The following is a 13,567-nucleotide window of genomic DNA, read 5'->3' on the forward strand; positions in this document are numbered from 1 at the left end:
TAGTACGTCTTTTGTGCGTTTGGACTGTTAAGTGTAAAGTGGATTTGTTTCTGTGTGATGTACAAGTCTCTTCTGTTTTTGAGTACAATTAAGTTGATTTGCTACACAATTAGTACCATATATGTCCCGTGCGTTTCATAGTTCTACGTTATAGTGTTTTTTAAGATAAAGAACACATTTAAACTAATGCAAAACAATCTTATACAGATAAATGAAACCCACTGAATCCTGGTGATGACCATGCTTTACACTGTTTCTCCAGATTCTTATATCTAAGCTGAATAAGTTTCGAAAGTTGTAATGGCTTCACCGGTAAGGCCAGCTAGGGGAGCGAAAAACACAATAAACCAAGCGGAACAGACAGGATACAGTCACATCAGTACAATATCTTGTCAACAAGTATGAGATTTTTTTGCATGTCATATAGTTTTATTATGTTGTAACCATATATAGCAATTATAAACGGTTTCTTATGACTTGATACAAGTGAAACAGTAGGAAAATTTTACATTAAGTGAAACATAAAAAAAAATTTGGGAGCATCCTCTATAAGATATGAAATCTGCTTCTCGGCTTGTAGTTCTCTAGAAGCATCAAGGTTGATCTCCTTACGTCTTCAGCATCTCCTGGTATGATTTCATGATCATCTTGTCTGATTCGTAATTGGCTTCCATTCTATTCAAAGGTCTCATATCAAGATCAATGAAGTGTACCTGCCAGCGATATGTGGACCAGCCTCAGTTTCATTATAAGAGAGAAACAATTCAACAAAAAAAATCTGGACTGGAAGTAATTAAAAAAAACATGTACCTTGTACTCAAAATCTTGCTTTGTTGATTCAAGATGAACATTACCGTGAGAAGACGAACTTGACAGACCAGTCTCTGTTGATCTAATACTTACCATTACACTACAATCCGTTGCAGTGGAAGATATTAGAAAATTCTTCAAAATATTTACTTTTTCATCATGTGACATTGAATGCATGGCACCAAATTGATTAGACAATTTGCTATTTTCCAACTCTTGGCACGCTTTACATGGCTGGTCAATTAAGTCATAGTACGCGTGTATCACCCCCTCAATGTTATATTTGTCAAGCTTTTGAACGTGTAGAAGCTGATCAAGAGCTCCAGATGCGTAAATAGTGTCAGCAACAAGCTCTATGAAACTACTTGCACATACGTCGTCATCTTCTGTTTTCAAGATCCGTTTGAGTATATGCTTAAAAGCTAATTCCACCTTTGAGGTTGTTATGCATTTGCTACCACGAAAGTCTCCAAATACCAAAGAACCGTTCAAGAACACACGGAAATTGGTTTGAGGAGTCGCATAGAGCGCTTTTATTGCTTCGTGTATTCTATCTTTGGATCCAGAGAAAAGGTCTAAGGGATCATATTCACTGACTTTTAATATCTGAGGCATGGCTTTAATGTGTTAGCTTCGAAGTTGGATTTTGTATTTGAGGGATGTATAAGAAAAAGTACCTCGTTTTGCCTAAGCTTGAGAGCTTGTTGCATTTTGAAACGAGTTACACTCTTCTTAATAAGATTTTCTTCCGCAATGAAACTTGAAGATGGAAGAAATCCATATTTGGGCTGTTTCATCAGGGTAAATATATATCAGCCAAAAACAAAGAAAGAAAGGACAAGAGAATGATCATGTACACCTTTATTTCAACAGTTAAGCATGGTGTATCATCCTCAACATGACCTGAAAGTAGAGGAGATCATTAACTCTGGCGACATGTATCTACAGTAAAAACTCTATAAATTAATAATGTTGGGACCAAGAAATTTATTAATTTATAGTGATATTAATTTATCTATAAATTAATAATAATTATTTTATAGTGTAAATAAGATTAAATTTTAGGATGTTGTAAATTTTATAGTATTCGAATTGAATTTGAAATACTTAGAAAACATTATTGACAGTAAATCATAAATACTATAGATAAATTGTAACATCCGTGAACCAAAAAGTGTGGTTTAGGGGTGGGTATCGATCGACACTACGGAGAGTGTCGGTCGATACCAATAATTTCCGGTTCGACTGGTTTGTTTCAAATTGTTGAAATTGGAAAGGGCTCGGTTTGGGAAGCCCTAAACCGGAGTATTTAAGTGGGAATCGACTTAGGGGTTTGGGGGAAGCAGCTTAGCGTCGTTTTGATCTGCAGGTCAATTGTTGACAGCTTCTCCTGTGGGAAGGTTGTTAATGGGTGGGGACCAGGGTTCGAGGAACGTCTGGCGCACCAATAACCTACTGGTGGATTTGGATATCCACAGTGAGGGGTTAGGATCGATGCCCTGCAGGGCCAGATTGGAGTCCGTTAGAGCGGCTAGCGGGGGGCTAGCAGGGTCAACAGACGGTCCGTTGGGGTGGCTAGCGAGGAGCTAGTAGGGTCCACGGGACGGGTTGTCACATAAACGGAAGGAGCCTTTTATCATCTAAAGGGTGGGGACCAGCTAAATTGGTGACAGCTTGTCCTGTGGGAAGGTTGTTAAAGGGTGGGGACCAGTGTTCGAGGAACGTCTGGCGCACCAATAACCTACTAGTGGATTGGGATGTCCACGGTGAGGAGTTAGGATCGATGCCCTGCAGGGCCAGCTTGGGGTCCATTAGGGCGGCTAGCGGTGGGCTAGTGCGGTCCGCGGGACGGGTTGTCATAGGAATTGACTTAGGGGTTTGGGGGAAGCAGCTTAGCGTCGTTTTGAGAGAGAAATAGGGGGAGAAAAGAGAACGCTGGGTGTTGGAGAGACTTAGAGAGTTTTGGTGTTTTCCTTGGAGATATGTTCCTGTTGGAGCCGTCTCATATCTTAGAAGAAGAGTAGAGAGTTGTGGGTTCTCTCTTGGAAGGGATGAGAGAGAAGATGGTTTGGGAGCATCAGAGGAGGAAGAACGGAGATCCATCTCCTTCATGTGTCAGGGGAAGGATGGGGGATTAGTGGTGGTTTAAGAGAGACAATGAGACTCTATCCAAGCTATTATCCAGGTATGTTGTGTTGTTTTAGTGTTAGATAGATTAGAGAATCAATGGTTGTGGCGGATTAGGGTTTTATCGCGAAAGAGAGCTTGTTTTATGGGTTGGTGTCGTTCGACACTATGGTGGTTTCGGTCGACACCAATACGACAGACATGATAACTTGTCCGGGATGGCTACTGCGGAGCAACGTTTAGAGGATGAAATGGAGTCCGATTTAGCTGAAATTTGGTAGGGAGCTTCTTGGTGATATGAGCTTTATATCCAACGGTGGGTTTGTGAAATTAACGGTTGGTTTTTGTTTTAATAAAGTGTTTGTATTGTGGTCTCGTAGAGAAGGTTTTGTGGTAAGGTTTGGGTGTCGAGCGACACCAGGTTGGTGTCGGTCGACACCAGGTTGGTGTCGGTCGACACCAGCATGTTGTTGTGTGTGTGGGTCCTAGGAAGATAGCTGGAGTTAGGTTTGGATGATAATAGATTGACGGAAGTGACGTGGGCATCGGAGGCACTAGAGGAGTTGATAGTGAACTGGAGTATTTGTTGGGAAGTGTTGTCCGTGGCTGGACATAATCAAATATTCCAGCCCCCCCTTTCTTGTTACTCGGTCGCTAGGGGTGGTTGGTTGTGCGACTCAGTAACTAGATGAGGTGGGGTTTGGTGTGTTTGTGGGAGTTTTTGTAAGGAGCGATTTCTACGCCGGTTGTCTCGTCGGAATTAAGGGTTCCGGTGAGATAGTTTCTTGTGGATCATGTGTAAGGAATGAGAATCCAGGTGTGGTCGTTTTATAAATTCACTTATACACATGACGTACATCAATTCCAATCTATGAACAAGTATATCAGTTGTCGTATTTTAATATTCTATCAAACTATCAAAAATATAATTTATGTATATTTAGAAATATAAAACTTTACAAAGTTTTAGCTATTTTTATGAAATGTTATAGAATAATTTATATCATTATAGTTTGAAGATACAACATAACAATTCTTTTATAGATATGAGGTTTAGGAGTAGCATACTTTATTCTATCAGCATATATATGTATGTAAATTTACATGAATATTTCAAAAAAAAATATTATCTTATTATCTTATCGAATTTTGTTATTTTTTACATTGGCCCGACTTGGGACTAGCAAAATTTATTAATTTATAGCGTTTATTAATCTATAGAGTGTTAATTTATAAAGGTTTTACTGTATAAACCAAAAACCATAGCTTCTTAATCCATCATTAATTTGAGTTAACCAAGAGACTGCATACAAGCTCACATCAACTTTTGCAGCTTGCAGCCAAGTAAAACAATGAACAGAATGAGCTTCATTAATATTGTAGTTGACTACACAAAATTAATTTGCCGTGGGTGAAACGTGTTAAATCATCCATGAGAAGCACCGAAGTGCGGTTAGTATCCACACTGGATGGATTAGCTCGCCGAGAAAGAGGCTGAGATGTCACCATTTTCTCAACAGACTCAAGAAACTCCATTGCTACAAGACGACGAATCTACAACATTCCCAAATAATTAATCAAGACTTAAATTCCTTTTAAAACATCCCAAATGCAACTTCCAAATTCTTGTAACCGTTAGAACGCATTAGAATAAAGCTAAGACAAGGGAAACATACTCCAACATTAACATATTTGTGACCCAAAAAAGGTCTCATGACATGTTCGGCAAACAAATAATCCACCATCTCCTTGTTTTGGCAAGATGCAAGATCCTTAATTATCCCTCCCCAAATAATATTTTCGAGACTGGTAAGACCATTTCCACTTGTGTCTCCTCCATTTTCATTCCCTTTCTTTAGCGTTTTCTTTATCCTCATCACCTTTCCCAACTTCACATATATACCATAAAAGAGAAAAACAAAAAAAAGTGCAATCATTGTTATCTACTTCTTCCTAATGCCATAAACGATGAATTTAAATATATGATCATCTTTGGGATTAAGAAACAGATTTAAAGAGGAGACTAGAGCGTACGTAAGTGGGAGAGGATCCAGTGTAAGCGAGAACTAAATTAACAGCTCCTTCGCCTCTATATGACCAATCAACTGCATCTTTTGCTTCCAAAACAATCTCCTCCATCTGATTACAAACACCCAAAACAGGTTAACAAAAACATATTTTACGTAAATAACATTCATAACGTATCTTTTTGAGCAATGATCAAATGGTAAACAAGCTAAGCTAAGCGTAAGTCCTTTCAACGTCAGCGCTAGTCATGACAAATACTCTTATAGTCAATATAATATACCACACTTCCTCTATAAATAAATATTGATTGCATTACATGTATCACTAAATTCAAATATTAATATACCTTACTTTATATATATTCAAGCCTTTTGTCATCAGTTTGTGTTTCTCTTGAAAGAGCAACAATAATGTCAAGAATAAACGTTAGCTAGAGATAAAATGTAAAATCATCACACCTATAGCAACAATAAAAGAAAATGACTAACCTCTTTCGATTCTTAATGGCGCGGAGAAACTCTCATACTCCTGGACCTTTAGGACGAAGAGATACATATATATGTCTTTCAGTTTGGCCCGCTTCCAAAACTAGACCCCTAACTTGAGTCAATTGCAAGATTAGACCCTCTTATTTTCTCTCTAACATTTGCCATTTTCTTCCAATTAAATCCTTACTAGATAACAACCCGTACTATGTGTAGTATAAAATAATTATTAAATATTTTTACTGTAATTTTTATTTACAAAATATCGGTAATTGGAATCAAAATTCGATCGTGTAGTATATATATACTTTTAAAATATATAAATTTTTTATAATAATTAAAATTTAACCTGTAAAATTTATTATAATATCAATCTTATATTATCATATCATATGAACAAAGAGTTCTTAAAATTCATTTTAAAGATATGAAAATGTAATTAAAAGATATAATTAAGTTAGAAAGAGAATATAAGAATTTAATTTTGGGTGTTAATTATATTTTTGAAAAAATACAATGGTATGTAAATGTAAATATTCTATTATTAGAAACTGATGACAAATAAAGAAAATAGTGTATGGAGCTCTGTGAGTGCGACACGTCAGCATTTTGTGTGAGAATGCTTATCTTTTAATATATAAGGGATGTGTTTATTGTATTCACAAAATGTCATTATTTCTGATTTATTTGAATTTCTTGCGAAAATGTTTATTACATTCATATCTTCATCTTCTTCTTTTATTTACGGTTGTGCCACCATCATAAATTATCTAACAACCATGAACAACCAAATTTGAAGCTCTTAACGTTTCAACAACCCAAATTTGTGAGCTTAAATAACACTCAATATTATAAGAACTTTATTTTCTTCCATCTCCTCTCCATTTTAATTCCAAAAAATTTGAAAGTGTGTTCATCTTGTTATATGTCGTGATCGACTAAATTAGTGTTGGGTTTCTTCCGTGGTGACTAAAGACGACGTCTTCGGTGATTGACATTGCAAAACAACCACTGCTAATGTTATTTTCCGGTAGATTTCATGATTTTCTTTGATTTTTTGTAGAAATTATACTTCATTTGTTAGTCCAACCGTCATAATTAATATCATGTAAAGTCTACTATGTGGTCAGTTTTGCAATTTGAAATTTATCGAGTTTCGAGCTCGTAGACTGAAATTTCAGTCTCCTTAATTTCAGTTGAAAACAAAAATATATGGTTTAGACTGCATTATTGACTTTTTACCAATTAAGGAGCTCGTAGACTGATACTTTGTTTGCAGTCTACGAATATGTATTTTTGCAATTGACCAAATTCTTGACTTTTTAGTTACGACTGCCGAACGAAGTCTTCTTACCATCATAAAAGAGTAGACTTCTATTTTGGCTATTTTTGGGGTTGACCAAAATATAAAAACATTGACTGCAATATTATTGATTTAAAAAAAAATAATTGACTGCAAAAGAAGTCTACTAATTTAATAAATTAAAATGTTGGTCAACCCCAACAATGACCACGACAGATTGCAAACGAAGTCAACGTATCTGGAGACTTCGTTTGCAGTCTACTTGGGGAAATTCAAACTTGGTCAATTGCAAAACTAACCACGACGAAGTCTACTTTTTTAAGTTGACAGTTAGATGAAGTCTATGCTTTTACTAGAAGTCTACTACAAAGTCAATAGTTTGGTCAATTGCAAAAAAAGGAAGACCGCAAAAGAAGGCAACTAACCTAGTAGACTTCGTCTGTAGTCTACTTTGTTAAATTGTAATTGCAAAAATAAACCACAAAATAGACTTCAAGTTTTTTGTCTACTCGTTTGACATCAACATGAAGTCGGAAAAATTTGAAAACCAATTTCTTACAAATTGGTGAATAATTTTAAACGTTTTCTTGTTGTATTCTTTGATATATGTTATGTACTTGCTTGTATATGTTTTTGACATGATTATATATTATACATATGGAGAAATCAAGTTTTTGGTTTTCATAGGCAGTTAGGTCGTGGTTTTTAAGTGAAATAAATTATAATTATTATAATAATCCCGGTTTTAGAAAACCGATTCCGATTTAATCGACAAAAACCGGATCCCTCCTATTAACCACACACTTTCCCGCTTATCGGTAAATTAAACAATAAAAAATTTCTGCCAACTAACATCAAATCAATTTAAACCTTATAATGATGATGTTCACGACTTCTCCGGCAGACTTCTGCATGGGAAGCTGAACCGTCTGCAAATCAATCAAATCAATTTAATAAGTGTAATGATTATGTCGAAGACTTATCATGAAGACTTCTTCCTGGGAAACTAAACCGTACTTTAAACTGCAAATCAATCATTTTAATCCAAACTAGCCCCTTAGATTAACGACGATGAACTAGTTTCTTTGATATAGGAACAAGATTGCGGGTGAAAATATAATTCTACACTTATAAGTATGAAAATGAACTAATATAGAAGGCAACCTAATAATTACCCAACCGTGGATGATATAGGCCTCACCAATTCTACGTGGATGTGATGAGTTAGATTGACCGGTACAAGTACTGAAAGACTTTGAATCTCCCAAAGCACGTCGTGCAAACTGATAAACTACGGACTGTTTTTTGTGATAGGAATGAAATGATTTGATAATTACTTTTTTTGGTTGCAGTTGCAAAAATAGTCAGTAGACACAGGACTTGGGTTATATATAAGAGACAAAGCTGTTCCAATGAACAGTTACATATAATTAATTAATAACGCTAACCGTTGCGTCGTTACTCATTAACGAGTAGACTTCCCACGCAGACTTCATTGCCTGACTTCTTTACACATATTATATGAATGACTTCATAATCTAATTTTTAAGTATTTAGGTAAACGGTTGAAGTCTACTAAATAAGTCAAATACTGAAGTCAACAAAGTCGTCTAGCTCCTGCTTTCAAATATTACAGAAACTGAAGCAAGTTCACATATTACAGACATAAATACACCATACAAACAAACGAATACGAAAGAAAGGTTCACAGATTTTAGATCTTAATTGAAAGATCTACGAAACCAAAGAGATTAATACAACAATGTGGATTATACCGGCGATTAACACATTCTCGACCCCCTGCTTACACGACGATGTGACAGACGTAATTCCTTCATTTGATCTTTCACCTTGTCTAGCTCCTGCTGAACCATTAGCATATCTTTATTTTCCCGGATGGCTATAAAAGAATTCCTTTGGTTAGCAAGTCCATCTCTTATTGCTTGAAGTTCTTGTATAATAGCCTCATCCCACCATTTCATAATATGGTCCTCTGACTCTCCATCCTATACAAAGAAATAAATATACCCATAAGAATATTATTTATACTCAAATAATAATATACTGAAATAATAATTATACCAAACGAATATACCACCACATAGTCTCACAACCTCATGGTTATTGCATCCAAAGAAAATCCTTCCAGGATTGTCGGCTGTAGTGGAACATTTAATAACGGTTTCCCGTCCGCATAAACATTTGTCAGGAATTCCAAATGTCAGGCCAAGAAAGTTTACTTTGGGTGGACATTCACTCCATCCTTGCAAAGAACTAGAAGATGGCTGAGTGTAGTTGTGTAACCTCATATCTGTGTGCAAAATGAACAAAAAACGATGAGAACATATATACATTTCCGAACAAAATTAGCTAAAGCGTTACAAAGCTAAATCGCAGAAGAGAAATGATGAGAATACTTATCTGAGATGTCCTTCAGTTTCGAAGACGGAAGACAATCTGAATTTTCGAGAGAAACAATATCAGAATTTTGGAGAGAGAGAGATCACATAAAAAACTAGGGTTGACTTACACTGCCTAGTATATATATGGTTAAATTATCCGTTTAGGTTAAAATCAAGGATTCGGTTAGGTTCAGCTATCGGTTTGGTTAAATTCTCAGAGAAATTAAGATAACATAATATTAATAGTGATGGCATAACAAAGTCAACCACCAATAGTCTACATAGAAGTCTACTTAAGTAAACCCTAAATCAAATAATTTTAACCTAATCAATCTTTCCTTGTTTAATTTTGACTCGTTAATATGTAAATTTATTTTATATAAATGCAGGAAGTGTATGTGGTTATTATTTGATCAATAGGTTTATCAAATTATTTTTTATAATTTTTTTAATTAAAATTTAAACTATAATTAAGGAGTAGATGTATTTTTATGTCTTCTTGTTGACGTCAATTTGTAATCCACCTTAAAGAAATCTATTGCACACTTCCTCCAAGTTATATCTGTCATTTAAGCTTCTGTTTTTTGTTTGGTCGTAAGGAAATCAACTGTAATTTTAGTATTTTTAATGGTTATATTTTTCAAATATCAAATATGAGATCTACTATTGCATTGAAGACCAAATAAAGCAATTGTCCCTTTCAATTTTGAGGACTTATATTGTGGAAGAATGAGAATCACACCATACTAAACGTTTTACTTCAGACTTTTCAAGTCTCCACCTTAAAACGACAAATTACTTTTTAACGTAATTCTCCAAGCAATGCCGTCTTTGAGGGTTCAATGTTCAACAACTATCCACCGATTAAGAAAGTCTGCAGAAAATAAGTTTAGACATCTATATTAATATTTTAAAAATTATTTGAAACAAACCTTCGATTATAAGAATGTCAGTATTTAAAAGGGATTATTTATAAGGCAAAATAGGTTAGAACATTATGAGCATATATAAAATAGAGACATAATTATGTTCATGTCTCAAAACAATTGTTTGTCCAAGAAAAAGTACTATTCATATAACCAATACAATTAAAATATTTAACTTTAGTTATTAAATTAAAAATATTCATACAATGTTTCACAGTTACTTTTATAGATATTTTGTAAATTTTTTTAAGTTTTTAAATTATGATTCTCGTATCATTTTTATTTGTTTTTTCTAAATTGCTTTTGAATCATCGGTACCGACTATAAAGTTTAAAACTTAACAAAATTTAATATGTGTGTTTAACATCTCATACCAGCTATAAAGTTTATTTTATTATGATTCAGTCATATAAATAAGGCCAATATTCATCCAAATCTGAGTCTCAAGCATGGATAAAAAATAATAATTACTGTAGTACTAACTTTTGAATGTATACATAAATCATGCTTATCAATTGCATGTAGCATATTATTCTCTAGTCACAATTGAGATTTTTATAATCTTTTCTATAATTATTTCATTCTTTCAATTTCAACCAATTAACTTTAGTTAAAAGAATTTTGCCAAGAAATACTTTAAAAATAACTGAACCAAGGAATACGGTTGATCACAAGATCTTCGATGATAAATAAAACATCGAAGTTTATTTTATTTATCAAAGAACTAATATAGTCGCTTATCTCAAATCTTAGAAAAAATATATTTGAAAAACATGCTTATATATACGTACTCTCCTAGATTGTAATTAAAGGCCAATTTTATTTCACCAGCTCATGTCAATGATAAGTTTGAGGCCGGCCTTTACTCCAAGTTACAGACAAGTAGGAAGGCTCGTGAAACAGCAACTACTTGTGGAGTCTTCTTCTTCCAACTTTTCTCTCAATACATTTCACGGAAAATATTGGCAGTAATCCTCGACGACTATAACGAAAAATACTTCAATGATTCGTCAACTACGTTTCCTTGGCCCATGGTTTTGTTTTTACCCTTTTCACACGCACCATTATTAAACACAAATTCCTTTCAGTAGTTAATTTGCCCATTATTTATATATATTACAGTATAAATTATATTTCCAAAATCTTTAAAAAAAAAATTCTTTCTAAGCATATGCAGTAAAAAAATTGGTGAATTACACTCACACCTACTTTGTCTTTCAAGTTTTTCAATTACACCCACTTTTCTTCCTTCCTATACTTTTACAAGTTTTTTGTAAGGATAGACACATATTTTGGACAATTTTGCCCCTCTCCTCTTTTTCTTTTTATTTTCTCTACTTTTTTTTTTGTTAACACTTTAAATGGTTAACATAAAACAAATTATCTATTTATTTATATACAATATGTTATGATTATATATTTTCTACATTTTAAGATATATATTGCTATATTTTTGATGAATTTTTAGATTATAAAGTATTCATTTGTCGTTAAACATTTGTTCAATGATAAGTGGATAGTCATATGGAGTATTGTTAATAGATACTCCTTCCGTTTCAAAATATAAGATGTATTAGCCAAAGCACGCATAATAATAAATGTTTACTTTTAAAAAGTTTAACTAATCAAAAACAAAACTGCATAAAATAAATGATAAGAAAATAGAAAAGTTGTCTAAAAGTTGCCTCAAAAATTGAAAACATCTTATATTATGAAACAAGCAAAAACCTCTAAAACATCCTATATTATGAAACGGAGGGAGTAGTTACTTGTGTTTATTCATACAGAATAGAAGTAATACCCATCAATTCAGATGTCTATGACAATGTGTCCATATGGAAACATATGAGGTTATAGTGCAATTTGTGGATACGATATTTGTCCACATGGATAACTATTTATGGATACATTATTTGTGGGTACATTATTTGTAGATACATTATTTGTCAAATTTATCCAAATGGATAACTATTTGTGGATACACTATAAGTAATGGTTAACACTCACACAACAAAACTCAAACTTTTTCCCAGATCGAACTGAAACAAATTCAATATTAAAAATCTCACAAGACCATAATTAATCAGTAAAATCACAAAATCACAATAAAACCAAGAAAACCCAGATCGAATTTCATATAATCTATAGTGATAAGGAAAAAGATCTAAAGATTTCACATTTTCTAGATTTCAACCATTGTTGGAATGGTTTTTGAAAACTTTAGAAAATGAATGGGAGAGAGGAAGAGAGAGAAACATAAATAAGTTTTTCTCTTTCAATGGATGAGCAAAAGCAAAACAAGCAAAACCAAAACAAGGAAGAAGAAGATGTATTGTTTGGTTGAATAATTGAGGGGATGGTAAGTTGAATTTTTTTGTTGGTTGATAAATTTAAGAAATCATGGTTGACATAGGTAAAGTTAATTGGAAGAGAATTGTTTTATTTAGTTTGAGGGGTAAGTGGTAATTTTACATAAGAAAAGTATAGTGATAGTATAAAGTGGATGTGGGTGTTAATAGTTTTGGAGTAAGTGAGTGTAAAATTCCCTAAAAAATTCACACAAAAGTTTTCAACAATTTTTTTAAAAAGATAAAAAAAAAGTGGAAGTGAGAGATAAGAATTGTTTCTCATTTGAAAATTGTTGAAAAAACTCTTGAGAAACTCGTTAAACACATGTCAATAGGTGATTATTTAAAATTTAATTTTTATTTAAATTTTGAATTATTAATTAAATAAATCAGATACTATACTTTGTGAAGCGCGATGGATGGGTTGAAACTTTTGACTTGGAGAAGATTAAAGTGCGACTTAAGAAGCTAAGCTATGGGCTTAGCCAGAGCCGTGCAACAGTTGTAGAAAAAGAAGCAACCGCTTCGGGCATCCAAATTTGAAAAATAATTAGGGCATATATTTATCAAGGTCACATACTCACTATATATAGTTTATCCCTATGGATTTATAATATTGCAATTTTATTTTAAACATGGTCTCAGTATGTTAATGAACTAAAAAAAACTAGACACATACCTTATAATAAGTTTTTTTTATGACACCTACACTGTTAAACAACTAGACATTAAAATTACAAATTCAGTTTCCATAGCTTTCTCTTTGGTCCTTAAGCGTCATTTTTTGATTCTAATTAAGATAACACAGTAACAAATATTTCCTTCTATAGTTATATATTTTTTTTCTTTTCTATTTATTCTGTTTGGTTAAGTGTTTTTTTCCTAAAATTGCAATGTAATAAAAAAAGAAAACAAATGTTTAAGAACTAATATTTGTTTTAGTTTGTTTTTTATTTAGTTTTGTTATACAAAGATGTGATTAATTTTTGTGGACATTTTTGTTTATTTAAACTAAGGCATTTTCTTTTTGTTCGCTTCTTATACTAATTAGTCTTCGCACAGCTCTGGGCTTAGCAGTTACCATGGTGACCCTCGACGAGTCTCGGCTCGTTTCTACAACCGAATCACCACGACTAAA

General features: G+C 33.3%; 1 protein-coding gene across 3 annotated transcripts; it reads right to left on the reverse strand.

Annotated features, from left to right (window-relative positions):
• Positions 1-407: 407 nt before the first annotated feature.
• LOC104753487 (inositol-pentakisphosphate 2-kinase-like) lies at positions 408-5,551 on the reverse strand. 3 transcript variants are annotated; one of them, XM_087489752.1, is made up of 9 exons: positions 5,454-5,495; positions 5,312-5,357; positions 4,972-5,076; positions 4,614-4,826; positions 4,344-4,491; positions 1,670-1,713; positions 1,488-1,598; positions 811-1,416; positions 408-713 (listed from the first exon to the last, which is right to left on the reverse strand). In XM_087489752.1, the coding sequence occupies exons 3-9, from the start codon at positions 5,074-5,076 to the stop codon at positions 609-611; spliced, it is 1,332 nt and encodes a 443-aa protein (XP_087345878.1). In that variant the 5' UTR covers positions 5,312-5,357; positions 5,454-5,495; the 3' UTR covers positions 408-608. The 3 variants fall into 3 exon arrangements, with proteins under 3 accessions (XP_087345878.1, XP_010474037.1, XP_087345877.1); XM_010475735.3 differs by having other exon boundaries at positions 5,317-5,357; positions 5,454-5,490; XM_087489751.1 differs by lacking the exon at positions 5,312-5,357 and having other exon boundaries at positions 5,454-5,551.
• Between the last annotated feature and the right edge of the window lie 8,016 nt (positions 5,552-13,567).

Source organism: Camelina sativa, chromosome 16 (genome assembly GCF_030686135.1).
Source record: "Camelina sativa cultivar CO46 ecotype springtype chromosome 16, ASM3068613v1".
Classification (NCBI taxonomy): Eukaryota; Viridiplantae; Streptophyta; class Magnoliopsida; order Brassicales; family Brassicaceae; genus Camelina; species Camelina sativa.

Bases quoted from the DNA above. Each gene is read 5' to 3' on its own strand.
- LOC104753487 (XM_010475735.3), bottom strand. From the start codon at position 5,343: ATGACAAAAGGCTTGAATATATATAAA. The intron at 5,077-5,316 runs GTAAGGTATATT...GTTTGTAATCAG, and splicing joins AAGGCTTGAATATATATAAA to ATGGAGGAGATTGTTTTGGA. The intron at 1,599-1,669 runs GTGTACATGATC...CTGATGAAACAG, and splicing joins GCTTAACTGTTGAAATAAAG to CCCAAATATGGATTTCTTCC.